Here is a 27125-nt window from a genome sequence, read left to right on the forward strand (position 1 = left end):
TGCAAATGACAGCCAGCATAAGTTACATGTCATCAAGCATTAAATCCGAATGTTGTGTTCAGCTCTGGCATCATGCAAAGAAATTCGACGTAAGATCCAATCAAAACAATTAAGGGTTACTAAGGGTTAACATATTTACATATTTCCCTTGAAAATAAGTCAGGCAATAAGAATAAATCTCCCTTTTTTTCAAACCTATTAACTAATTAAACTACCCGATAAATAAGACAGAAAAAAATTTGTCATTTTAAAGTTTATTATGAAAACAAAATTGAACAATATTTAAAGACCCGCGCAGCAACTGCTGGCAGAATGAGTACAATGTATTATTTGTGACATGATTTTACAATTAACTAATAGAACTAAAGCAGCGATTCCCAACCAACGCGTGCTATGACCACAGCTTGATTTGCTCACCAGTGTCTGTGACTCGTGTTTCCCAGAGTTACGAGCCACTCAGCCATGATTTTGTTGATATATAACGTGCATCCGGCAGTACAGGTTGACACGCTTCCTTACAAAATTATTCTTCATCTCTCCCTGCTATATGTCAAATGTGAGTTTTAACTCAATAAAAGGTTGGGAGACACTAAAGTGGAACAAAATGTAACTATCATACATGTGTTAAATGGCTAAAGAATTGTACATGAATGATGACGTACTAGTGTAGTATTTACATGATTGATGTGTCGTAGTATTTACATCTGCGAGGAGGAGCTGCTGCTTCCAGAGCTCTTGGTCTTCTGCCCCCTGCTGGTGCTGGGCTGCCGCTGCGCCCGCTGGCCAGAGGCCTCGCGTGTCTTGTCGGCAGGACACGTTGATGAAGATGATGCCGCTTTGCTTCGCACTGCTGATGAACCGCAAGGAAATATGGAAAAGGGAAGAGATGATGCGGGGGGGGGGGGGAGAGCAGCAAACACTCCGGATGGGGAGAATACGCTTCCATGTGGAAAGTGTTGATTGAGCAAAGGCTTTCAGGGTATGAAAATATTATTGATGCAGACCAAAATATTTACTTGCTGTTTGTACATAAATACACACCACTAGTTATATTAATTTTTCTTTTTCTTTTTAAAGTACTTTAAAATGTGACGACCTACACTATTCATTTTGTTATGAATTTGAAACTTTTTGTTCAAGAAAAAAAAAACTTTTGCTTCATGGCTAATTACTATTTATAGTAGTAGTATTGTGGTTAGCACACACAGACACATTAAGGAACCCACAAAAACACTACACGAAACACACACAACATACACTAATAGACTTGCATACACTGAGACAAATCAACATATTAAGTAACACAGTCACTAACACAGATTCACACACAAGGAAAGCTGAATCAAAGCAAAAACTTGAGCAAAACCTTGAGCATGAGGAGCGCTGCCGACGTCTTGGCCGCCGTAGGCCGCCATCTTGGCGCTGACCCTGGTGGCTCGAGATCCGGGCCCCGTGGGGCCACCTGCAGGGAGTTTAGCACTCTTCCCGGAGCTCAAACTGTCATCTTGTTGAAGTGTGAGGAAAATAAAACAGATTAGAAATTGCAGACTAGCGGCCAGTTACATTGTATCTCCCATCTGCATGTCCACACAAAGCACAAACTAACTAACCTCGAGCTTCTGCCTTGGTCGAGGGGATGCCGGTGCCATGTGAGGCAGTGGCGGGTTCTCCGCCGCAGCTCTCGGGGACCCTCTGGCCGGCACACATGGCCTTCAGAGTCTGGAAGACTGCTTGAGGGGCCACGTTCATCTTCAGCAAGTCCACCATGATCCTACACAGACAATACAGATGTCAATAAAGCGTAAAGGGGATTACAATCTGGTTCTCGAGTCTTGACACTTATGTTGTTGATGGACAGTCAGTTCAATTTGATGTTGTATTTATGTGACTTACTGTACCAGATGTGTCGGACATTTATGTTATATGTGCTTACTGTATCTATTTTTCCTCTTGTGTTTCATCATGCGGTTCTAGCCTTGTTTTCAAATCCAAAGTACCTTGACATCCCTTCTGTTGTGATATTAAAAAATAAAAAATAAAAAAAAAACTGAATTGAATCCCCACACTAACTTGAACACCTCCTGGTCCATGGTGATGCCCGCAGCCTGGCTCAGCTCATACAGCTCACTCTCCTCGGCGTTCAGGATCTCCTTCTTCTTCATGGCATATTTCTGCACGGTAGTCGTGACCACCAACGCCGGGGAGTCCATAGCGGAGGGTCCCGCTTGCTGAGACATCGTGGCAGGAATGTCTGATTAAAAAATAAATAAAATGAAGCAAGCTAAGCCAATGTTAAAGCAAGTGTTTAACTGCTACTTGGATAACTAGCTCGTCGTAAGTGAAAACATTGCGTCAATGCATCGCGTCGCTTTCGAAGGCAGTACGGTATAGCAACGAAGTAATTACCCACAAACATAAAACTATACACACTTCAGAATTACGCATAGCGAATAATACACACCGATAAATACGTTTCGAAGGTCCTTTTCATCCACCACAAACAAACTGGAGACAAATGAGGCGCGCTGACAGTTACGTCATCATCATGCGACACGACGCGTTGCAATGTGGGATACGCAGTCCACGCTGATTAGTTATTCCCCCCGTACAGTTTATATGATAACCCGTATTACTTTATATATATATAATAAAACAAAAAATACAATTTTAGACACTATAATGTTCTGTTGTAAAAACTACTGTGGCAGGAGGTGTGACCAAACGAGTTAAAAACAAGAAATTGGGCAGCTCTTGAAAAGAAATTAATCAAGGATAAAAATATGTAACATTGTGACTTAAGCATAAAAAAACATTAAATTAGCAAATTATAACAACTGCAAAAAAATACACCTTACCTTTTGTGATTTTTCAGATTAGCAGGAGAATCCTTTAAAACAAAGTTGTCATCACTGTTTTTGTAAAAAAGTAAAATAAAAATAAAAAATAAATCAAAGTAAGGAGAAGAAAGTAAAGCATCTGCTTTCAAATGTATGGAGTAAAGGTAAAACGATGTCAGTAAAATACATTGTCAAGTAGCCTACAGATACTTCAAAATCCTTAGGACTGAAGTACAATACTTTCCACCACTAGTGTTAAAAGTGCTAAGTCAATATAGCAGTATAGCATTTCCTTTATGTAAGCATTGTACACTGAGCTGCATTCAACTGCTGAATGTGCTCTAAGTGTGTATAACAGAGAGCGAGAGAGGCACAGCGGTTGAACGTGAGACGCTCTTGTACCGCACAATGGCGATCAATCAAGATGAGCACGAAGCCACAGTGCCTTGTGATGCACGGCTCTTGGCGGATAGGAAGAGGGTGAGCTGTTGAAACGTTGTCATGGCGCAAAGCGGCTTCCGCAATGTTTCAGGTAACAATGATTGTTTCTTTGACTGGCTTTTGTGTGTTCAAGCCTATGAATGAAAGCATATATTCAAATGACGTTCAACTGCAGTCAAATCAAGTGCTCGTTTTTCATGAAGTTAACAGCACACAAAATAACTCTTCTAAACTTTGTAAAAGAAGTCTGTGGTGAAGAGACAAGAGCCAAGAGCAGCAGCTGGCATTTAAAGGGAAACTTGAGCGGTAATTATAGAGTAAGTCCGGTCCGTGTAGCGAGACATGACATTTTCGGGATAGTTCTTGCTAAAAACAGTTTGCGCAGGATGGCCGAACCCTCCTCAGCTCGATGTCCCTCCTATTTGTGTGGGACAGCCTCAGTGATGTGATATGATGGCCAAAAGCATTGCGATAGACAAAAAGAACATTTGAAACAGAGAGGTTGAGGAGGTAAGGCTTGACGGTGCATAAAGTAGCATTCAGATTTAATTTTGTATTCCTGCTTGAGAAGGCTTTTTTATTTTTATTTTGCAAGAGTTGTAATATAAAGGTTCTCCACTTTAGGTGTCCCTAACTACCTGGAGACTGACCACAGGAGTCAACTGGACTTCTCCAAGAGTCTCCAAAACAGCATCAACATTAAGCGGCTAAGCCTTAAGAGGAGGCCTCGAGTGGCCATCAGCAATGAGGAAGAAACGCATGGCAGCGTTTCGTCCAGCCAGTGGCATTCTGCGGAGTCCCTGTCGTCCTCGAGCAGTGATGACACAAGACTCCTGGGCCGACCTCCTCTCCCTCCGCCACATGGATCCAACACCGAAAGACATCCTTCCAGAAATGAAGGATCAGATCGCAGTGGTGAATTGAAGTCCTCGCCTGCTACCAGGGCTCCTTTGCAAAAACAAAACCCGTCGTTGGAACAGACCGTCGCTGAGCAACACCTAAACCTGGAGCAGGAGTCAATGAGCCTTTCTCTTGGTGCCCGTCGCCGACTGGCTAGCTTTGGAGGCGTGAGCTCCCCGGGTTCTCTCTCTCGCTTCACTGGTTTGCGCGCTTATGATGACAACAACAATGGTGGCAAGGCTCCTGGCATCAACAGTGATATGCATGGGCTTCTTGGCTCTTCTCTGGGGGCCAGAGGCAGCACAGGCTGCCTCCAGTCAAGCCCTCAGGGATCCGGAAGAAGCACCCCGGTCTCGAGTGTCGGCCCAACGCAGCTGCTGAATGTCCGCGAACAAATGGTGGTGGCCCTGCAGAGGCTGAGGGAGCTCGAGGAGCAAGTGAAAATCATCCCCTTACTCAAGGTGAAAATCTCAGTCCTTCAGGAGGAAAAGAGGCAACTGGCCTCTGAACTCAAGATCCAGAATAAGGAATCGGAGGGGAGTACTGAGGAAGAACTCCAGACCAAAGAGAAGAGGGATTGCTATGACTTCAGCGGCAGAGATGAGGAGACGCTGGCACTCGAAAGAGCCATCAAGACTGGACATTATCCAACCTGGCAAGGAACAAGCCATTGCCATAAGGATGATAAGACAGTTGACGGAGAAGCCATGAAAGAACACAGTCATGCTTCCATTACACCACAGTTTCAACTTAGTCGTAGCGCGGAATTAGAAGCAGAGATTCAAAAGCAGCAACAAGTCATTGCTGCCTTTAAGGAGAAAACCATTCACTTGGAGGCAGAGTTGAAGGAATCCTCTCTCCAGGCTGAGATGAACCGGCTGAAGTTGGAGCTTCAAGCTGCAGAAGCTAGAAACCGAGTGGACAAAGCCTCCTCCGCCAGGCCATCCGTGGCGAGCTGCAGCACTGAGGCGAGGCCCGACACCACAAGCCAAGGGGTGGGCAACCACATCGAGCGGAAAGACGCCAGCGCGGGGGAGCCCCTACAGGTGAAAAATGTGGCTACATCATGTTGTGGCCCAGAGTTGAAAAATGTCAGCGTTGGCCCAGATCTGGCCATGAGCCGCTGGGAGGTTAGAGAGCGAGCAGAAACCAGAGAGAAGGGCGTGGGGGTCCACATTTCGACAAACTCTCAAGGAGTCGGAGTGGAGGTGAAGCGAAGTGATGCCGAAAGCAATACGGAAGAACCGTGGCAGAATCAGGAGCGTAAGGAACTCATGTCGGTCGCGTGCGGAGACTGTTCTGTGAATGTGATCGTCTCCCGGGCAAAGGACACGGTTTCTCGAGGCATGCTGACAGATCCGGTCAAAGGTCTTGGACTCACGGCGTCACCGCAGACGTCACCCCAGCGTACCAACGCAGCATTCGGCTCCGTGTCTCGTTTCACAAACACAAGACATGCCATCAGCACCGACTCCAGCACAAATACTGTCCTCAGAAGCCAGCACAAGCACACCAACACCGCCAAGGGTGTCACAACTAGGACAGTATCAGTCGGCAAAGGGGTGAAAGATGTCAAGGGCACCTTGAAAACTCGCATGGTTAGCGTCGGAACCAGCCCCCTGGAAGGAATAGTCCCTAAACCAAACACCCGAGACTTTGGTGTAGGACTTATGAACATTCATGAGAACTTCCTGGTTGGCCTTAAAACTCAAAACATGGCCTCTGGACCATCCCATCTACCTGACCCGGTGAACACCAGGAGCATTGGCGTTGGGGAGGGGAAGATACGGGATCTGTCTGGTTCAAATGGTGCAGCCGGTCAGCTGATTGCATCGTCTCAGTGCAATTCTGAGGTGGACAGTTGCATAGAAAAGCTACCGGCAGTACTGAAGCTACGTAGCGGTCCTCAAACTGAGGGTTTGGCTGAGCGGAAAAACAGCTCATCACTATCAGCCAGTAACAAAGCTGCAGCTCAAGAAGGTCCAGCGGATTCAGGTAGATCTTTTCTTTGGGAATGCTGTACATTCATGTACAGGGGGGTCCTCGGTTTACGACAGAGTCCCTAACACGTGCTAATGCAGTAGTAAAGTCATGATTGTGGTAAATATGAAAAACACATTTAGGCCATAAAAATAAAGTCAAATATAATGAAAACAGTATCTATTAACTTGTGCTGCGTGATCACATGCATATGGCGGTGCCAAACTAGTTCAAAATTTGCAGACCATTTGTAACCTCGAAACGCTGTATGTTGGGACCATGGTTTAAGAAATCACCCCATGTATTACTCTCTAACACCACTAGGCAGAGGCGGGGGGACTCAAGTTACACAAAGTCAGATTTAAGTCAACAATTTTAGGGCTTGGCAAAAGACGAGATATGACTGACTTGGTATTCATGAGACTTGACCTGCTTGATTTTTGCCACAGTAACTTGAAACTTGGTGGTTAAAACCTCGAGTTACTCACGCCTCTTCCACAAAGTGTCAAATACTATTTAAAATCACCTTTCAAAACCCCTATTTTTTGCTTATTCTCTGCCACAGCCAAGAGAGAAATTCAACTGCCAGAAGACTCCTGCCAGCAGGGTGGATACGACTCTGACGTGAAAAGAATGATACAGCTGTTAGAACAACAGACCTTGTCCGCTGTGAGAGGTAAACAACTATAAATCGCCTGGAAATATGGCAACAATATCACGCGGCGGTTTAAAAGTCTGCCTGTGTGGGACAGCCTCTTTTAACGTTCTCACGCGAGTTAAACTTACCCTTTTCGCTTTGGAGGAAGTGGCTGCCTCTGACACACTCGCAATGTTTGGAATGTTATCTGGTTTTGGAAGCCATTTTGCTGCACAGCAATTTGTGGTCGAGGGTCTAAAATTGAATGTCTCGGTCAGGAGCAAGAAGCAGCGCGAGTGCAAACGTTCTCTTTTCACAAAGCACAACTCTGATTTAGAATGAGAAGAAGAAAAACATAAAACGTTTTGAGCTAAGTCACAGAAGTCAAGTTGTGAGCAACCGCAAGCCACAATAAATAGGTAGCTACATGCTACGATTCAGTGTTTGTTCTAATCAATGCAATTGTTTAACTTGAATCAATTTTGTGTCTAGATGGATCAACTCTTTTCGGCGTCCCACGCAAGAGCATGAAGAAGGAAAACGGCGAGCAGGGCTGCAGCAACACCAGGAAAAACATGAAGTTCATGAGAGCGGCCAGCGGGTACACACCTCTTTCGTCTTTTGCTAGCTCTGCAATTCATTCATTGATATTCTATGAAGGTTGAACCCACCTCCCAAGCTCGCCGCCGCCGACAACCCCGAGGAGGCGGACCGCGGCCCGATCAGGAAGTCGCGAGAGGCGCCAGTGGACTCAACGCCGGCGAGACGGATCAAAAGCGTCGTCGCCAGCAAGACATCGAAAGGGTCAGCAAAATCGCAAATAACCAAGAGGTAAGCCTGCGGTCGTGTTCTAGGGGGCGCTCTTGTGCATGTGAACCACCGCCATTATGCGTTGATGTCGGTCTCAAACCGCAAAGAAGTTTCCCTCCTGCAACACAACTGAATCAGACGATCAGGATCGTTGTCAGGTTTCTGAGCTGATCCTTTGAATCAGCACGCCTGATAACGATCCTGATCATTAGCATCAGGTGTGTTGGTAGGCGGAAACATCTCAAACCTGCAAGACTCCGGACCTTGAGGAGCGGAATTGGTAAAAAAAAATTGTATTTGATGTTCCTCTTGGTGTCCAGGTGCAAGTTCAGCGAGAAGATGATGTCCGCTTGCCAGGCCTTGAAGACGCACCTGAGCGACGGCAAGCGCTTGCCCAGCAGAGAGCTTGTGAGTTGATGCTAAATGCTAAAATGCTAAAGTGCATGTTCTGGCTGTGCGTTCAAGAATCCCGCGAGAAGCCATACCTGAAAACTAAAAACTGAAAGATAGCGGTCACTTTGGTTCGAAGTGGGTCATTTTGGACGTTTTCAGGGGGCTTTCAAAGATGGACTACGCCTCGAGATTTTCACTGCCCAGTTTGAACCACTTACTCTAGATGGATGGACGATGCAAATTTGTGAGATGTTCTTGAATCAATGGTTTGCTGACAAAAAAAATTAATAAAAAAGCGAGGCCCAAAAAGACACAGTTAAAGCGACCATTTTGGGTGCATGCTGCCATTTTTTATTTTATTTTGGCCAATTGCGGGGCTTCTTCAAAGACAAACTGGTCCAAGAGATTTTGTCCAGATTTTAAGCATGTATGCCACAAAAGCCAGTTTGACATGAAATTGAGGCTTGTCTATGAAGATTAGACCCACAAAAAGTCTCAAAAAGCCATGGCTGAAAAGACACAGAAAGGCGGCCATTTTGGTTGGAAGCCAACAATTTTGCAATAACTTAGGTAATTTCTGTCCGTCTAAGTCCAACTACGCATAGAGATTTTGCCCGACTGCGACCGTCCATCCGTCCGTCCGTCTTCTTCCGCTTATCCGGGGTCGGGTCGCGGGGGCAGCAGCTTTAGCAGGGAAGCCCAGACTTCCCTCTCCCCAGCCACTTCAGCCAGCTCATCCGACGGGACCCCAAGGCGTTCCCAGGACAGCCGAGAGACATAGTCTCTCCAGCGTGTCCTGGGTCGTCCCCGGGGCCTCCTGCCGGTAGGACATGCCCGGAACACCTCCCCAGGGAGGCGTCCAGGAGGCATCCGAACCAGATGCCCGAACCACCTCAACTGGTTCCTCTCAATGTGGAGGAGCAGCGACTCGACGCTGAGTCCCTCTCGGATGACCGAGCTTCTCACCCTATCTCTAAGGGAGAGCCCGGCTACCCTGCGGAGGAAACTCATTTCGGCCGCTTGTATCCGGGATCTTGTTCTTTCGGTCACGACCCACAGCTCGTGACCATAGGTCCGACTGCGACCAAATTTAAAAATATTCATGCTAACCAGATGGGATATTTGCGGACTTGCCATAAAACACATAACCATAATAACTAGCGCCACAAATTGACCCAAATAACTGCGTTTGACTGAGCGCTACGTTGTCTTCCCTGTAGCGCGACTGCCTGCAGACGGTCCAGCAGGAGTGGTTCTCCGTGTCCAGCCCCAAGTCGGCCTCCGTCGAGTCGGTGGAGGACTACTTGTCCGGCTTCCGAGTCATCTCGCCCTCGCTGTTGCGACACGTCGCCAACATGGCCGACGGCAACGGCAACACGGCGCTGCACTACAGCGTGTCGCACTCCAACTTTGGAGTGGTCCAGAAGCTGCTGGATGCCGGTACAGTCTTTTTTTGTGGATCTGTTTGTGGTTGACATGCCTATCAAATTTTACAATCTGATTATTTATTTATTTTAGACGCGTGCGATGCCAACAAGCAAAACAAAGCGGGCTACACGGCCATCATGCTGGCCGCGCTTGCCGCCGTGGACCGACCGGAGGACATGAACGTGGTGGAGCAGCTCTTTGATAGAGGAGACATCAACGCCAAAGCCAGCCAGGTCAGTCAATATTAGATTATTTTCTACCTTATTTCATTTCATTATTAAACTAACGTCACCAGCTAGCTTGCGGGCTACCAGACAACTAAGTAAGACTAGATTCAGTGCAATTTCTGCAGAAACTGCGTAGGAATGCTGAACGCTAAATGCTAATAGCTGAATGCTTATGAAGTAAATTAAAAGATAAATTAAGTGAAAATTACTAACTATTAATTGTAGTTGAACGATAAATGAATCAAAAGAACACTTGAACTCGGGAGACGTGATTTTTTTTTAACTCTTTGACTGCCAAAAACGTTAAATAACGTTTAGTAAAATCCTAGGGAGGAGTGCCAAAGACGTTAAAAGACGTTTGTTTCAAAACAGAGGTGAAACTAACCATTTTCTATTGTTGATTACTGAAAAACGGAATAAGGTAGAAACAAACTTTTTTTTCTGATGAAAGATGAGAGTCCAATCTTTCATTTGGTAGTATGTGTGTTTCCATAGTCCAAACACAACATTTTCTGTGGACCTTGAAAGATCAGTCAAAATGCTTAAATGGGCTGGCACCCACGGCATTCCTTTTCTGAAAACGTCTGGCAGTCAAAGAGTTAAGCAAGTTGAAATTAATATGGAAAAGTGTTACCCTCCATTCATTTAGATGGGAAAAGTGGAACTAATGATATCCAATGGAAAAATGGAAGAAAAAAAAAAACTCAATAGCGCCACCTTGGCATGCACTACCCTCCATTCATTTTGATAGAAAAGTGGAACTCTGATAGTCTGCATGTAAACACCTTAGCATAATTGCCATGAATATATTCGCAATGTCAGAGGTGGGATTCGAACCCACGACCTGCTGGTTACTGAGCAGTATCGGACAACTGGTAATGATGGTCAGTCACTTGTATGTATGGAAGTGGTCGTGGAAAGTGGGAGTTCAATGTTAATATAAAAAGTTGATATTTAACGTTAAATACCCCGGAAGGCGTGAATTTTTGAAAATATATTATAAATAATATAAGTTAACTACAGTATATCTCCCCGATTGAGAACTATTCGTATTTTTCATTTCATTATCGTATGATGTATTTAGAAACAAATTTTTCAGAATTTGCATTTGACTCCACACTTTTCCGTGCGGTTCAACCATAATTGTCGCAATGTGCCGATCAGGCTGGTCAGACGGCGCTGATGCTGGCCGTGAGCCACGGCCGCATGGAGATGGTGCGAGCGCTGCTGGCCCGCGGCGCCGTGGTCAACGCGCAGGACGACGAGGGTTCCACGGCGCTGATGTGCGCCAGCGAGCACGGCCACGCCGCCATGGTGAAGCTGCTGCTGGACCGGCCCGAGTGCGATGCCGCGCTGACGGATAGCGTGAGTGACGGGCCGAAACGCGCGTGACACAAGTGTGATGCCGGTAATGATGAACGACACCTTGCGCAATAGAAATGAGCGTGATGACTGGAAATAGTCTACGAGGTTAAAAAGAAAGTCTATGACATACTTGGTCACACACGATGAAATATTGTTTGTAAAGTTGATGTCATATACGAAATCACGTTAACCGTCAACTGCACAATAGAAATGAGTAGAATATACTGTAGAGTAAAAAAAATAAATAAATTCACAGATGCGTCTGCTCTGATTAATGTGCTTTGTCCTACCAAAAAAAAAGGGGGCAGCAGGTACTAGTTAGCCCCAAGGACAACATGAGTAGCATAGGGGTCTGTTCTAAAAATAGCCCACCATTGATGGGACTTACTAAGATTGAATTGAAACAGGAAAAAAATATTAACACATATATTTATTTATTTAAATAAATGATACATCTTCTGTACTAAATATTTTATATATTTTAAGTTATTATAGTATATTATTATATATAGTATATTTTAAGTAAAATACATTAAATAAGATAGATATTCAATGGTGACATGCTTTTGATCTATTTTTTTTATTTAAAAAAAAAGGCCATTTTAGAGCTGAAATTTTTATTCTCTAATAGTTTTGCAGTTATTATACGGTCAGAGTCTAATATCGATCCATCCATACCTAACCTCGCACAGTAGAAATAAGCATGACGACTAGAAATAGTCTGAAAAAGTCTACAGCTTGCTCGACCAATTACTACATGTACTGTATGTGTTATATAAAAAAAAATCACAATAGCTGCTTATTTGCACAATAGAAATAAAAAAGAATGACTCAAAATAATGCATAAGGTCAAAAAAAGTCCAGTGCACACTCGGTCAACAATACATTTCATACAATGAATCCAATGGCTTCTCCCTCCAGTTATTTGTGATCGTCTTACATGACAGAAGTAAACAATGCAGAGAAATAATCCACCAGTTGCAGTTTAGGCACACAATGGCGGCTGTTACAAGGAGGCACAGCAGATGGCAGCAGAGCGCAGTTTGCTGAACTCTGCGCTGCTTCTTCATTTGTCTCCAGGATGACAGCACAGCCTTGTCCATTGCCTTGGAGGCGGGACACAATGACATCGCCGTGCTCCTCTACGCGCACGCTAACTTCGCCAAAGCACATGCGGAGGTATGCGCAAATTCATATTGATTGTTTTGGTCATAAAAGTCTCAAAATATTGTCTGTCTTTTTGTGTGTGTGTGTGTGTAACAGGCTCATCACTGCGGAAGGTCCTAATTCTGGATGAAAGAAAAACGCAATCCAAAGAGGAATTCTCTTTTTTCGCATTCAGCAAAAAGACTTGAGTTTTGTGTTGCTTGAGTGCATACGTAACACTGATCAGTGTCGCTAAATGTATCTTTAATTACACACTAGCAACAATCTGTAGTCATTGCAGACCAAATTCCAGTGATTCATCCGTGCCACATTGCACAATAGAAATCAACAGAACTAGAAATGATCCATAAAGTCAAAAAACAAAATCCATGGCATGCTAGCAAAATGTAGCTTACCATCGTATACTTTAGCTAACGATCCTCTCGCGTCTCGCCAGTTACTCGTGATAACCGCAACTGTGCACAATTGAAATAAAAACAAGGAGTACAAATGGCGCATTTGTGTGTGTGTGTGTGTTTGTGTGAGAGCGAGGCTTCCCAGCAAGTGCAATCAAATCAAATCATATACAAGCGCCGCCAACCATCAATTTGCTGTTGCCACGGCAACAGGCAGTGGTTTTTTGAGCGGTTCCCGGGAAAACGCGCGACCGACGACGACGGTTTCGCCGCGTTCATCTGCTGCAGATGAATGCGACGCTGACGCGCCATTAGAATGCATTCAACAATGTTAAGTTGACGTCCTCTCCAACCTGCCTCCAATGCTCATTCGCAAGATAGCGGAAGAAAATCACAGAAAACGGCATTACAACTATCAACAGTGATTAATGGTATGTGTGTATCATCTTTTCCGATGACCAACATAATAGCGGGGCTACTTGTCACATCCATATGAGACCCTCGATAATCAGTGCTGACTTGGTATGAAAAGCGTGAAAAGGTATGATTGACACCTCTACAAGACCTTTTGCTGGCTTTGGCCAAGGGGCAAGTCAGGCTAAAAATCGGCCTGGTTATCGGCATGTGTGGCTTTAAGTCAGCATCATGATGGGGGCTACTTGTCACATCTACGAGATCCTTGATTAGCTTTTGTTGACTGGCATAAAAAATCAGGCTCTAAATCGGCCCGATTACATCGGTAATGTAATCAAAGGACCGATTATCAAGAGATCGTAATATCGTAGCGACTAGGAGTCATCCAAAGCTCAGTGGGGTTGGAAATCAGAAATTGGACTGAAAATCGACCCAATTATCGTTATGTGCGTACCGCGCTTTAAGTGGCCACCATGATGGGGGCTACTAGTCACATAATCTTTGAATAGAAGAGAGAAATTGGGCTCAAAATCGTCACGATTATCACTATGTGGGTATGATAAGGGGCTTCTTTTTTGTGTCACATCTACAAGACCTTTGAAAATCAGTGACTTTGGTGGGCTGTAAATGTAACTAGGAGGACAAACCACACATACTGATAATCGGGCCGAAAGTCATCGAAGGACCGATTATCACGGAGCTCCTCGATTAGGAGTCATCCAAAGCCAGATGAGGTCGCTCACGTTTTAATATGTGTTACAAAGTTAAAAATCGAAATGTGTTTAACTTTCGGTATACTCGTATGATAATCAGACCCGATTTCTCTTTTCAAAAAGACAAGCGTGAAAAGGGCTAATTGGTCACATCGACCGAGCTCTTGTTAATCGATCCTATGTCGACTTTAGCAGAAGGCAGAAATGGGGCTGAAAATCAGCTTGGTTATCGCTATGTGTGTACTAGGCTGATCGTTACAATTATTCGGTCGTTCTTGGCTTGTCCGAATGCTCATTTTAGTCGCTATGTTAAGCCAGCTTTCTGCAACTTTTTTTTTTTTTTAAATTTTACCGTTTTTGTTTGCCCCGATGGAAAAACACGACTAATGGCTTAACTGCAACCAGATGTCGCCCGCAGTCTCCGCCGTTTTCAACCTTTTTCCTCGTTTGTAATACGAGTCCTTGTGTTTACAGGCCGGGAGTGCGTCGGGCCGCTTCCCCGCTAAGCTCAGATGGAATGCAAAGTCAAAAGCGGACCTTTGAGGGGAGGGGTGCAAAGAGAAGAAAGGGAGTCCGGATGTTGAAAGCATGCAGAGGGAGAGGGAGACGCGCTCGGGGCCTGGCGCAGACGTCGGGAAGCGATGCAGACGGGAGCGTCCGCATTGCCCCCCCTCATTGATTTGTGTATGAAAACATAGCGCTTCTTTTTTATTCCCCCCCCCCTGTCCCACCCCCACCCCTCTATGCTCCCCCTTTCTGCTTCTCGTTGAGTGATCAGCTGATGAAGAGAGTAGCAGCTCGCTGCTATGCGGGCTTGCTAATTCTCTCCCCCGCCGCTGCCGCCGTCGCCGCCGCCGCGCTGGATCCCGCAGACCGCGCTCAGGTAAACATCCCGACATTCCCGGATGCATGTGTTGCGAGAGAGGGAGCGTGTGAGAGGGGGGGGGGGGGAAGTGTAATCTCAGTCAGATTAGGCAGGGAGGAGGCAAGGCTTGGTGTGGCGGGAATGTGGACGGCTGCCGGGGGAATTACGCCTTCATTCCTCCAGGGTGATGCTGCAGACGCACCCCCCACCGCCCTCCCACCGCCACCACCCCGCCCCCGTTCTTGTCTCCCCAGCACCTCTCCCACTGCCACACAGCCGCCGCCACCTAATCGCCCGCCTGTGTGCATATAGTTTGTTTACCAACATCTCCGCGCGCCGCCAAGCGTGTCCTTGACGATCCGCGTTGTTTAGCATGTGCCCTGCAGCCGTGGACAGACGGCGCTAGGATTTTTTCTCTCTCCCGTGGCTAAAGGGGGGCTTGACCCATACATAGGAGGGGGGGGGGGCTGAGAAAATAGTTTATAAATATACCTTACAATAGCAAATTAAAATGCTGAAAGGGCTAAAACACAGATTGGTGATGTGGCTTTTGCCCCCCCCAGCCCCCGTGTAGCGCCATCCCTGGCGGTGGATCAGTATTCTGTCTGCTTGCATGCACGCTGGCGTCTTCCTCAACCCCTCAAAATGATATCAGCGGGGTGAAAAAAACAACAAACAAAAGCAGCGGTTGCAGCACAAACTGGAAGGCAATGCGTTTAAAAAAATTAATTATTAGCACAAAGGGCAAGAGAGCGCAAATGATTAGTGGGGAAGTGTGACTAAATAAAATGGTACTAAACAACATTTCATAAATAAATATTTAATTGATCCTTTTTTCTTTTCTTTTTTTCAAGACCCTGCATACTTGCATTACAATTTAATGTAATTGGAAAAAAAAATTAAGAAAAATGCTTGAGTTGTACAAATGTATTTTCTAAGAATAAAAAATGTATTAATTAATAATTTAAAAAAAAACAGCTAATCACATTATATCATATTGGTCACCTCACCCTGAAATATTGATTTTAAATAAAATCCAGTGAGTTCATGGTAAAAAATAAATAAATAATAAAATTACCAATAATAATAATAATAGTATTAAAACTTTAAAAATTCTACTGAGCTTTACTTTAGTGAACGTAGGTTTACTAAATTGCAAATTATTCAACTAAACTAACCCAAAAAGATATCATTCATCTACTTATAACAGGAATGATTTCTAGAAGAAGACAGCAATTTTTTTGCAATTTTTTGTACAAAATGTTACTCAATTCTCATGACAGCCAGGGCAGATCAGTGGGCTGGTGTGTTTTAGTTATTATTTTGCTCTATTTTGCCCCAAGAGACCGACCCACAATTGCCCATTATCACGCAGTCATCATGAAATCAAATGCACACATTTTCAGAACTTTGCTCAACGCATTCATAATTTCATACCGTATAAGCAGGAACAAACCAAAAGTACAGAGAACGTTGCAAGCATGCGTCGGTGGCGTGCACACGTGAGCCCAAAATGCCAGGGCCGATTGTTTTGTGCCAGTCCAGCCTTGATGACAGCTGAGTAGGAAATCGCAAACTTGTCGACAAACACTACCTTTCTCACCTCATCAGTAACCAGAAATATGCACTGTTCCTAAACCACAGCCGGAAGCCGGCGGGAAGATGGAGGAGGAGGACGGCGGCGGCCTAAAGAAGCGCAAACGAGACGAACGAAGCGACAAGGAGCCGCCAGCGGCGCCAGCAGCGGCGGCGGCGCAGGACACCGCTGGCGAAAAGGTCAAACGAAAACGAGGGCGACCGCCTGCCGAGAAGCTCCCCCCGAATCCGCCTGAGCTCACCCGGCAACTGAGCACGCTGGTAGATATGGTGGTCAACTACAAGGACGGGTGAGAAAATATTTGTGTCAAATGTCCCATTTTGGTGGAATTCAAACTTTTATAGTGGATCGCATTAAAGTCGAACTTAGTATATTGAAACAAAGTAACAGTCAGCTCTATTCCCAATTCACTTTTAACCTGTCCACAGAAGAGAAAAGCTTGACGGGTCCCCAAAGGGCGCCGTGATTTATCAAAATTAAATAACAACATGCATTTCATGACAACATTTTAACCCATTCTCAAATAAAATGTAACTTTCGTTATCCTTCCAGTTTAGGTCGACAGATTAGCAAAGGTTTTGTCCAGCTGCCTTCCAGGAAGGAAGCCCCCGAGTACTACGAGCTGATCCGCAAGCCCGTGGACTTCCGACGGATCAGGGTAAGCATCCGTAAACACGCAGTCCCCCAATTCCTATTGTTGACGTGCTGTTGTTTTGACAGGAGCGAGTGCGAAATCACAAGTACAGAAGTGTGGGGGATCTGGAGAAGGACATTTTCCTGCTGTGTCACAACGCTCAAACGTACAACCTGGAAGGATCTCAGGTCAGCCGCCAGAATTTGGAGTCGACTTGGCTCTATTCCATATGCTTGATATGTATTAGTGTCATAGTATGGTCTTTGTCCTCACCAGTAAGACAATTGAGCACACTAGTAGGATCACACAAGTGTCCGTGTCTTACTGGTATGTTTACCTTTCTGTACACTCGTCTGACAACAACACGTGACTAGTGAGGCAAAGCTAAAAGTAGAATTATGAACCTTAAGCTACAAATCAAGGTACACACCGTAATTCATGTTGATTTATGGATGTCACTATCAAATCTTTTTGGAATCAATCAGCCTTTCTGCCCCACTGAGTGAATGAATGGAAGAAAAATATCTTTTTATATTCATACACATGACTAATGATAATCAGACACCCAAAAATTAGCCTGTGCTAAACAGTTAGCAATCGCGATTAGCATTAGCCTGCTAGCGATTTTACTTGGTAAAAATACAAAAATAAATAAATAAACTACCATTCAGCTCACACATTCTTCGTGGTATATGTACTTTTTGTGAAAGAGCCATAAAAATCACTTACAGTTGATGCTTCAACAAGAATAAAGTAGAAGAAAGCACAGTTGTAATTTCTCGTTAGCTACAGGGACTTCCTGTTAGCTCAAATGAACTTCCGGTTTCCTGTCTTCGTGTTAAGCGCAAACGCAGCTGCCATTTAGCCACTAGGTGACGCATTAACACAAGAAAAAGAACAGCTCACAAACTCTAAATTGTGAAGATGACTCCAGAATCAATCATTTAATTAATATCAGTTAATTAATATCACACCAGAGGGAGTTTTACTGTATATTATCATAACCTATTTTTTTAGTAGACTGATTTAGTTAATTAGTTTTCCTAGACCTAATGTATTCACTTTTTTTTTTCTTTGGTGGTGCACCGTGTGCTGAGACATTTTTCAAATGTAAAATATTGGCTTGCTTTCAGCTCAATACAAGTTGGGTTTGATGAACATTTCGAGGACTGGCGATCAACACTTGCGCCTGTAATTCTTGTATTATCGCCGCTGCAGATCTACGAGGACTCCATCGTCATCAAGTCCGTCTTCGAGAGCGCCCGGCTGAGAATCGCGGCCAGCGAGAAACCCAAGCAGACGGTCGCCACTGCTGAAGCCCACAGCGACAACGGCGGTGCCGCCGAAGACCCAGAAGGAGGTAAAGTGGACTTGACGAGCCATCCAAAAACAAAAACTAAATGATCAACTTTATCGATCTCGATCTCTGGTTGATTTCCTGCAAGCACTGGATAACAAGGAGAGGAATCGGAATCGGAATCTCAAGGCCAAGAGGTTGCCTTTGTACCAAGACCGGAATGCGGAGGAAAACGCCTCCAAGGATGATGGTTGAACTATTGGCGGCAAGTCTTGAAATCAATTTGTTTCTTCGTCGTTATTCATAGGCCAAAAAAAAAAAAAAAAAAACGCCATTTTGAGGGCTTTTCCATACTCATAAATTCACCATATTTCATGTGTGGAACACACTACATGGAACTTTTTAACAAACTCAGCTCTCAAAGACTGTTTAACGCAACGCCGTGTCAAGAAACCATGCCCAGTCTCCCATTTTGGTTGGAAGCGGCCATTTTGTTTGATTGCTATTAAATTTGAACCTGGAGCGGTACTAGTGATGCCTTGAGAGCCGAGTTGAATTTGCCCCGCGTCCACGCTTGCAGACGTTAAAGCTGCCTGCAAGATTTCGGAGAGATTAGCAACACACTTAAAGCTACATGGTTAGCATTGATGGAGAATTGCCAAACATGACATGTTACCGGTTCAGTGTTCAATTCTCCTTTTTTAACTTTTGTTGCCTATGAGGTCGTACCGTTTTTTTAAACATATTTGACAAGTATTTTTTTTTAAGACTTCAAACTCTTACCTTCAAATACAAATTGAGTTGCTATCTGGAGATGAATTCAACTCGAAAGTCAAAGTAGCAACGCACTGGATGGATTTTGTTTCGGATTACTCGCAATGAAGCCTTCATTTTTAAAGGTCTCGCCCCGAAAAGAACTCACGTGTTTTCTCTGACTCGCTCATTTCGCTGCTCAAATTGTTGTTTTCCATTCATCTGCTGCAGCCATTAATTAAGAACTGTTTTTAAATCAGCGTGTTTGTACCAAAAAAAAAAAAAAGCCCCGATGGACCAATTGGTTGAGTAAAAGGTTTTGTTTCAAAATGTTTGCCCCCTGTGGAGCGTCCGCGACGTTTTGACACGCGAGGAGCGTAAGAATCGGGACACAGGAGCGTGATTATTATTATTTTTTATATATAGAGGAGTTTTTTCTCCGTGGACTTTGAATGTGAATTCCGAGCAGATGCATCTTGTACACATTGTATGTGAAGAGTGTTGTCAGCGAGACAATCCCTTGGAAACATGTACTGTATCCATTCAACTGTACTGTTAATACATTTTATCAAATACCAATCCCAAGTCTTGGCGGTCACGTGTTGTAGAACCCGCTGTAGAACCCAAGCGACCCACCTGGGATGGTTGGCGGGCAAGAGATTTACTGGTCACCAACGCCAACCGATCCAGATCGACCAGATTCCAATTCCAATTGCAAAGATACCAATCCAGGTTCAATGGATCCGGATTGACTGGAGACCAATTTGGATTGGACTGGTCACTAATCCAGGATGTAGATCGAATGGCCACCAGAGCAGACCATTCAGAAACCAATCTGGGTGGACGACAAAACCCGACTGAATCTTGATTTCATGTCAACTAATCCAGATTAACTGGAGATTCATTTGTATTGATTGGAACGCAACAGATTGGCCGCCTACCATTCCAGATAAGACAGGAGGACCGATCCATATTGGCTGGCGACCAGTTCCGATTGAACGGATCCAGGTTTCCTGGCGGACGAGACCAATCGACTGGGAGTCAATCTAGACAATCCAGATTTCCAATCCAGATTGAACGTAGTGGGATTTTCCTGACAGCCGGTCCCAATCGTCTGGATCTGGATTTGCTCGCAGGCCAGTTTGGATTTACTGGATTCAGATTGCCTGGCTACAAATCCAAATTGACTGTCAAATGTATACGGATTAACAGATGACCAATCCAGATTGAGTTAAAGGGATGTGTGAACGGAACATAAAAAAAAATACAAAACCACTGGGATTGGAATTTTTCAATGGCCATTAAATTTTTGCGTTTTTTTTTTTGTTTTGTTTTGTTTTTTCAAACAAGGATCTGAAGAGCAAAATTCAAAAGCCAACATCCCAAACTTTCCGCGAGCATTTAAATTTGACTGGCACATGATTAGCGATGAACAACGTTAAGTTGCTTCCATTAAACAGCTGTCAGCGGACGCTCTAATGGCAGATTAGCAGGTCCTAAAGGACACGTTTAATCCACGGGAGAAGACAAGACCCAAAGGACTCGAAACGAACGGTCTCGGTTCCTGTGCGTCGCCTGTAATTGCACCGGGTCACACGAAAGAAAATGACGGATTGTGTCCACGTGGTTCCTCCTGAGAATTATTACCGGCACTCTTGTCGAGGCCACAGGAAGACAAAACGTCTTGTTGAGCCAAAAGGGACCGTTCGCTAGATTGAGTCATTCATTAATCCCCAACATCGAGGAAATGAAAGTCTTCATGTTTTTGATCAATGGCGGCGGCCGTGTTGCAAAAGCGACTCACTGACGGCAATCCAGATGGAACGCGATGACCGTCAGAAGTACCAACAAATAATCCGGATCGGCTGAATTTAAATTCATCCGAATTGCAATTGAAAAATCCTGATCACTGAAAAAGGGAAAAACACAACCGAATGCTACAAAGAGTTTGAACTGGCAAACTTTATTACTGAAAGTCTAAACATATGCGTACATGTTGCGCAACAACGATCAACCCACGCAGACCGACAAACCACAACGTTAACAAACACATTGTTTGACGGATTTGTCGAATAAATTTCAGCGAGCAAAGACAATGTACAGCAAAAGAAACAATTAGAAAGACTTCATTAAAATGACTTTTGTTTTCATATTTGCAATGGAATCCATAGAACAATTCCACCAGATGGCCAAAACAATACGGCTAAAGTAAGCTTGATTAACCAGACAACAATCTGGAAAGATTTGCGACCAATCCAGATTAATCCGGACAAATACGGATTGTCAGGTGACAGACTAATCATGACTGACTGCCCTCCATTTTGGAGTCGGCCTTTTAGGCCACCGTTCAGATACGCTGGACCACCGGATGAACTGCTGACCATTTGGATTGCCAGACGACCAATCTAGATTGATTAAATATAAATCAATAAACACCCGATTGACAGGATCCGGTTGACTTGGGAACCAATCGGGACCGGCTGGATCCGGACTGCTTCGTAGACTGACTGGGACCAATTCAGATTGACTTGAGAACAGTCTGGACCGACTTGCTGACCCAATTGATTGACAGGCGACCAATCCTAATGGACTGGATCCAGGTGACATGGCATCCAATGCGTATTGACGGAATCCAGATTGACGAGGGAGCAATACTGATTAACTAGATCCAGATTTCCTGAATTGACTGCCCACCTCATCCAGATTGACTCGAGACCCGCAGTCCAGCTTCCCTGCAACCCAGAAAAGACCAGAATCGGGATCGTTTCAGGACAAGGTCTTCGGTCTAATTCTGGGAAACCTTCTTCAAACCCTCCACAATCACATCCTGGTCCCTGACGTGGTGCCCTGACATCTCCCGCGGCGCACCGGTACCGCTCCCCCTGCCGAGCCTGATCTCCCTCCTGAAGTCGCGGGCCGGATGGAGGGGACGCCGTCCCCCTGGACGCGAGGGGAAAAACTCCTCTGGTGCTCGGTGACGACGGCGCACAGCTGGAATTTGAAGGCGGCCTGGAAGCCCCGGCGGAAGTTCTCGTTGAAGAAGCCGTAGATGACGGGGTTGACGCTGCTGTTGAAGAAGGCCAGCCAGTGGGCCAGCGGGAACAGGTAGATGTTGACCACGCGGTGCTGGCCCGCCGTCAGCACCGCGTAGTCGCTCAGCATCATCAGCGTCCACAGCGGCAGCCATGACAGCACGAAGAGCAGCGCCACCACCAGGAGCATGGCGACCACGCGCTTCTTCTTTCTGGAGACGGCGTGCCGGGTCTCCATACCGGGTCCCGTGCCGCCGCCGGCGCCGGTGCCGGCGCTGCCCTGCAGAGACGCCCCCGTGCTGGCGTTTCTGAAAAGCGCCAGGCCGATGCGAGCGTACATGACGACGATGATGGTGAGCGGCGCCAGGTAGATGTTGACGAAGAGCACGGTGGTGTAGACTTTGCGCAGGTCCGGACTGGGCCAGTTCTCGCGGCACCAGTAAAAGGGGCGGCTGTCGTGGCGGCGCCGGAGGACGATGCGCACGCTGGGCTCCTGGGCCACGTGCAGCATGACGCCCGACGGGCACGAGATGGACGCCGCCAGGACCCAGATGACGGCGATGATGACTTTGGACGTGGCGATGGTCAGCTTCTGCTTGAAAGGGTGCACGATGCAGCGGAACCTGCGGACGACACGGCAAACCCGACGCCACATTGGATTTTTTATAGGCCGTCGACGAGTTCAAAATTGACGTGAAAGGATCTCCCATTTCTTGAGGTCGTGAGGTTGATGATTTTACCGGTCAATGGCGATGGCCACCAGCGTGAAGACGGACGCCGACACGGAGATTCCTTGCACAACCCCGCTTAATTTGCACACCAGGTTCCCAAAAGGCCATCCTGAAGAAGGGAAGAAAAGGAGGAGATGAGATAAGGAGATGAGGCGATGAGATGAGATTAAGAGAGGAGATGAGAAGAAATGATCAAAGGAGATATGCGATGAGGAGGTGTTGAAAAGCGAGGAGATGAGGAAACGACGATGAGATAAGGAGTCGAAATAATGGAATTAGGTGCGGAAATGAGATGACAGAAGATGAGGAGATACGATGAGAAGATGAAGAAATGAGAGGAGATGAGGAAATGAGCAGAGGACAGAATAAATGAGATGAGGAAATGAAAGAGATCAGTTAAGGGAATTAGATGAGGCGAAGAGAGGAAATGGGGAGATAAGGAGGTGGGCGGAGATGAGGAAATGAGATCATGAGCACGATAGGGTAATGAGATGAGAAGACAGAAGATGAGGAGATGTGATGAGGAAATGGGGAGATGAAGCAATAAAATGAGGATGAGATCAGGGGAGATGAGGATACATGAGATGATATGAGATGAGATGAGATGAGGAAATGAAAGGAGATCAGTTAAGGAAATTAGATGAGAGATGAGGCGAAGAGAGGAAATGGGCAGATAAGGAGGTGGGTGGAGATGAGGAAATGAGAGGAAAGGAGATCATGAGCACGATGAGGTAATGAGATGAGAAGACAGAAGATGAGTAGATGTGATGTGGAAATGAGAGGGCATGGGGAGATGAAGCAATAAAATGAGGATGAGATTAGGGGAGATGAAGATACATGAGATGATGAGATGAGATGAGATGAGAAAATGGAAGGAGTTTGGTTAAGGAAATCAGATGAGAGATGAGGTGAAGAGAGGAAATGGGCAGATGAAGCAATAAATGAGGATGAGATTAGGGGAGATGAGGATACATGAGATGAGGAAATGAAAGGAGATCGGTTAAGGAAATGATATCAGAGATGAGGCGAAGAGAGGAAATGGGCAGATAAGGAGGTGGGTGGAGATGAGGAAATGAGAGGAAAGGAGATCATGAGCCCGATGGGGTAATGAGATGAGAGGACAGAAGATGAGTAGATGTGATGAGGAAATGAGAGGAGACGAAAGAAGATGGGGAGACGCGACAAGGAGATGAGGAATTGAAAGGAGATGAGTTCAGGAAATGAGATGAGATAGAAAGATGATAAAATGAGATTATCATCTTTTTTTCAGAACGGCAATTTGCATCATTTCAATGCAAGAGAAAGACGTTCGCACAAGAAGAACGAGCGCCGTGCGTAAACGATCCAACGGAAGCCACGACGCAAGTCGCGCACCTGTAATGATGTTGTCCACCAGCGTGGTGGGCATGCAGAAGATGCCCACCAGCATGTCGCTGACAGCCAGGTTGAGGATGAACAGGTTGGTGACGGTTCGCATGCTCCTGCGGCGCAGCACCATGAAGCAAACCACGCCGTTACCCAGCATGCACAGCAGGAAGATGAGCAGGTAGGACGCGGCGAACACCGCCGCCACCGACGGACGGTGGAGGTAGAAGTCCACGTAGGTCACGTTGTCCTGGGGGACCCGCGGCGACCCCCATGAGGAGTTCCCGGCAACGCTGACGTTCCGCTTCATGGTCTTTTCCTGCCTTGATGAAAGACAATCATCATTGGACGCATTCTCAAATCTAAATCTCAAATCCATTTAGCAAAGAGATTTTTGTCTTTACTGAACCAAATCAACATTTTCGTAAATCAGAATTTGCAGTCTTGTAAATATCTCGATCATAGCAATAAACAAAGCTAACATAATATTAGACAATTTAGAGACTTAGTGTTCTTTTTCTAAAAAAAAAAAAAAAATTGGATTTAGTAATTAAAAGTACAATTATAGCAATAAACGTAGCTAACATATGGATTTTCATTATTCGACAATTTAGAGATTTCAAAGACCCCACCCCAAAAATGTGCTTTTCTAAACAAAGAAAATCTTGTAGTAAACCAAAAGGTACATATTTTTACAAGCCTTTAAACAAACTTAAGAAAATGTTCATAAATATCAGAAACATTTTAAAGTCGTCACAGAACCCGAAAGGGACATTTTTCGCACACATCAAAAACTGTTTTGTCTTCAGTGGCTCAGTTTCCCTAAACATCAAAGACAAAGTGCTGACTTAAAAAAAACAAAACTTTATTTAAAGACAATTAAAGGTGTTCCATGAACTGAAAAGACGTTTCCGAAGCATCAAAGAAAAATTTGTCTTCAGTGCGTTTGTAAATAAAGAAAATTCTGAATCTTAAAAGTAAGCAAACATAGTCTGTTTTCTTTTTCGTTGCTAAACCAAAAGACAGTAGTTTTTCTAAAACATCAAAGACGACGACAATTTAGTCTTCACTGAAAGCAAAGGAGTTCTTCGGGCAACACTGAACAAATCAAGTCTCCAACACGAACTTCCCTCTTTTGCAAAAATCTGACAAACGAGTCTGATGCTAACTCCCGTTAACATAAATATCAAAAAACATTTCCTGTCCAAAAAAGCATGTTTTCGTAAACATCAAAACCTGAAAATTTGAGTCTCCTGATTTACTAATGGAAACATTTGACACAAGTACAATAAATACAACAAAAGTGTGAATGAGAGAAACGTTATGTTAATAATCAATAAAGATTACCTGTCGGTCCACTTTCTGCGTCCCGTCCAGGCGAGCGACACTCAAAGACTGGCGGGGCAGAGCATCACGCAAGGTTGGGTGCGTGCGTGCGTGCGCGCGTTAGGTGTGGAGCAGGCTATGAGGTGGGTGGGGGGGGGGGGGGGGGCGTGTTTGTATACAATGAAGAAATAGAATGGACCGTAACACAGGTGGGCAAAATATGGCGCTGCAAACACCCCCCCCCCTTTTACATTTATTAAATGTATTTGTTTTTTATTCAAAATGTGTTAAGTGCAATGAACCTCATGTTTCAACTCACTCCTGAATGACGTCATGATTTTGTAACCAAAAAAACCCCCAAAACTCAACTTTAATAAAATAAACCGTGAAGAAAACTTAGAAACATCAAACCTTTACTTTTAGACTTTTAAATAAACCACAAATGCAGTCACATTTTTACAAATAATTTAAGGTGTTTTATTTTGTCATTCAAAAACACACCATTAAAAAAAAAAAAGTTTCTTCTGTCTGTATTATGCAAATTATTGAGCCCATAAGGTGCACATATAACTTCTCAAAAAAGAAACAAAATAGCAACATCCCGAAAAGATGTCGACACACGAACATAAACAAACAATTTACACGGAAGACCTTGCGTTGATTTTTAGTCTTGTGACAAAAGCAGCTTCGACAACAATCTGGCTTGCGTCACACTCGCGTGAACTTTTGTGCTTCTCACTTGTTGCGTGGATTGTCGTCGTTTGATTCACAAACACTGAAAAAATGATTAAACATCGTCACATTTGAAAGGATTACTCAAATGTACAAGCAGATTATTCTGTCAAAAGAAAAAAAAAATCACATTCGATATTAAAACTGCAAAAAAAAAAAATATGAGAAATTAAAATGACAACTTAAGAGGTGCATGCAGTGTTGCTTGGATAGAAGGAAGATTTAAAAAAAAAAAAAAATCAAAATCAAAATCTGTGTTGTGATCACAAACATAATTGCACATGAGAAATGAAGTCAATCAGAGGTAGAACTACCTTCTTGTTAATAAATCATACACAGATGAGGAAGTGATTCTTTGAGAGGATTCAGACCACAAAAGGTCAACAATTAAAGACCTTTCTATGAAATAAATACGGGAGAAACAGAAGCGGATTCAAGCACATCATATTATAAAAACTGTCGTCTGCTGGAGTTTAACCTAATAATAAATACTTAAAAAAAAAAAAAAGGATTAATTTCATTTAACAGGAAATAATAAAATTTTAATTTGGTTAATTAGATTATTTAGGGGGAAAACAATCCAAACTCATGATAAAAGAAGTGGCCAAGAAATAAATATAGGGTCGGGTTAAATTCAATTGTTGGAAAAAAATAATAATAATAATCTGCTCGAGTATAATCTAAAAAAATCTGAATGAAAAGGAAAACATGTTTTAGTTTATTGGATTATTTAGTGGACTGAAGATCCAAGATTAGCATTTATATGTTTACTATACAATTAAGGAGAAAAAAAATCATTGAACTTCATAATGTATAAAGGAAAATTGCACGAGGCTTCGTCATCATAAACAAAAAAAATTGATCCAGCCATTTGTGATTGTGAAGGATTTTTCTTTTTTTTTTTTTTTTTAGCACTAAGGAGAGTAAAAAAAAAAAAAAAATTAAGTTGCTCTTCATATCTTTTTCTTTTCACAGGTCCGTTTCGAAGGATTTTTTCCAGCAGAAACTGTTGTCCTCGACGTCGCCGTCGATTCGGATGTGAGGCGACGCTTTGGTGTACGCGCCTCTCTCAAGGCTGGAGGACGA

At 44.3% G+C, this 27125-nt stretch overlaps 4 protein-coding genes and 1 pseudogene across 9 annotated transcripts in view; 2 read left to right on the plus strand and 3 right to left on the minus strand.

Moving 5' to 3' along the window:
- Positions 1–235: 235 nt before the first annotated feature.
- On the minus strand, positions 236–17626 carry mzt2b (mitotic spindle organizing protein 2B). Of its 3 annotated transcripts, none has more exons than XM_077586011.1 (5): positions 17533–17626; positions 2071–2251; positions 1611–1771; positions 1367–1504; positions 236–850 (listed from the first exon to the last, which is right to left on the minus strand). In XM_077586011.1, exons 2-5 carry the CDS (start codon positions 2235–2237, stop codon positions 699–701), a joined length of 618 nt encoding a protein of 205 aa, XP_077442137.1. In that variant the 5' UTR covers positions 2238–2251; positions 17533–17626; the 3' UTR covers positions 236–698. The 3 variants fall into 3 exon arrangements, with proteins under 3 accessions (XP_077442137.1, XP_077442134.1, XP_077442136.1); XM_077586008.1 differs by lacking the exon at positions 17533–17626 and adding an exon at positions 2462–3571 and having other exon boundaries at positions 2071–2228; XM_077586010.1 differs by lacking the exon at positions 17533–17626 and adding an exon at positions 2462–3279.
- On the plus strand, positions 3339–12609 carry LOC144034177 (KN motif and ankyrin repeat domains 1-like). Its single transcript, XM_077542756.1, has 11 exons — positions 3339–3369; positions 3903–6173; positions 6724–6834; positions 7288–7396; positions 7456–7626; positions 7926–8013; positions 9219–9438; positions 9517–9659; positions 10818–11018; positions 12099–12197; positions 12282–12609. Exons 1-11 carry the CDS (start codon positions 3339–3341, stop codon positions 12303–12305), a joined length of 3468 nt encoding a protein of 1155 aa, XP_077398882.1. The 3' UTR covers positions 12306–12609.
- LOC144063949 (uncharacterized) lies at positions 12781–19432 on the plus strand. Its single transcript, XM_077586007.1, has 7 exons — positions 12781–13011; positions 14182–14590; positions 16217–16458; positions 16722–16827; positions 16890–16991; positions 18022–18163; positions 18249–19432. Exons 2-7 carry the CDS (start codon positions 14489–14491, stop codon positions 18353–18355), a joined length of 801 nt encoding a protein of 266 aa, XP_077442133.1. The 5' UTR covers positions 12781–13011; positions 14182–14488; the 3' UTR covers positions 18356–19432.
- A 1365-nt stretch (positions 19433–20797) lies between these two features.
- Positions 20798–25433, minus strand: LOC144033993 (neuropeptide FF receptor 2-like; annotated as a pseudogene). Its single transcript, XR_013288120.1, has 4 exons — positions 25329–25433; positions 23991–24304; positions 22626–22725; positions 20798–22508 (listed from the first exon to the last, which is right to left on the minus strand). The product of XR_013288120.1 is annotated as a neuropeptide FF receptor 2-like (transcript).
- A 322-nt stretch (positions 25434–25755) lies between these two features.
- LOC144033992 (electrogenic sodium bicarbonate cotransporter 1-like) overlaps positions 25756–27125 on the minus strand; it is a 29166-nt gene continuing 27796 nt past the window's right edge. For all 3 annotated transcript variants that reach the window (XM_077542477.1, XM_077542479.1, XM_077542478.1), the window contains one exon: positions 25756–27114. In XM_077542477.1, the coding sequence (XP_077398603.1) occupies positions 27009–27114 (106 nt within the window). In that variant the 3' untranslated portion in view covers positions 25756–27008. The remainder of the gene's footprint in view (positions 27115–27125) is intronic.

This window comes from Vanacampus margaritifer, chromosome 14, assembly GCF_051991255.1.
Source record: "Vanacampus margaritifer isolate UIUO_Vmar chromosome 14, RoL_Vmar_1.0, whole genome shotgun sequence".
NCBI classification, from domain to species: domain Eukaryota; kingdom Metazoa; phylum Chordata; class Actinopteri; order Syngnathiformes; family Syngnathidae; genus Vanacampus; species Vanacampus margaritifer.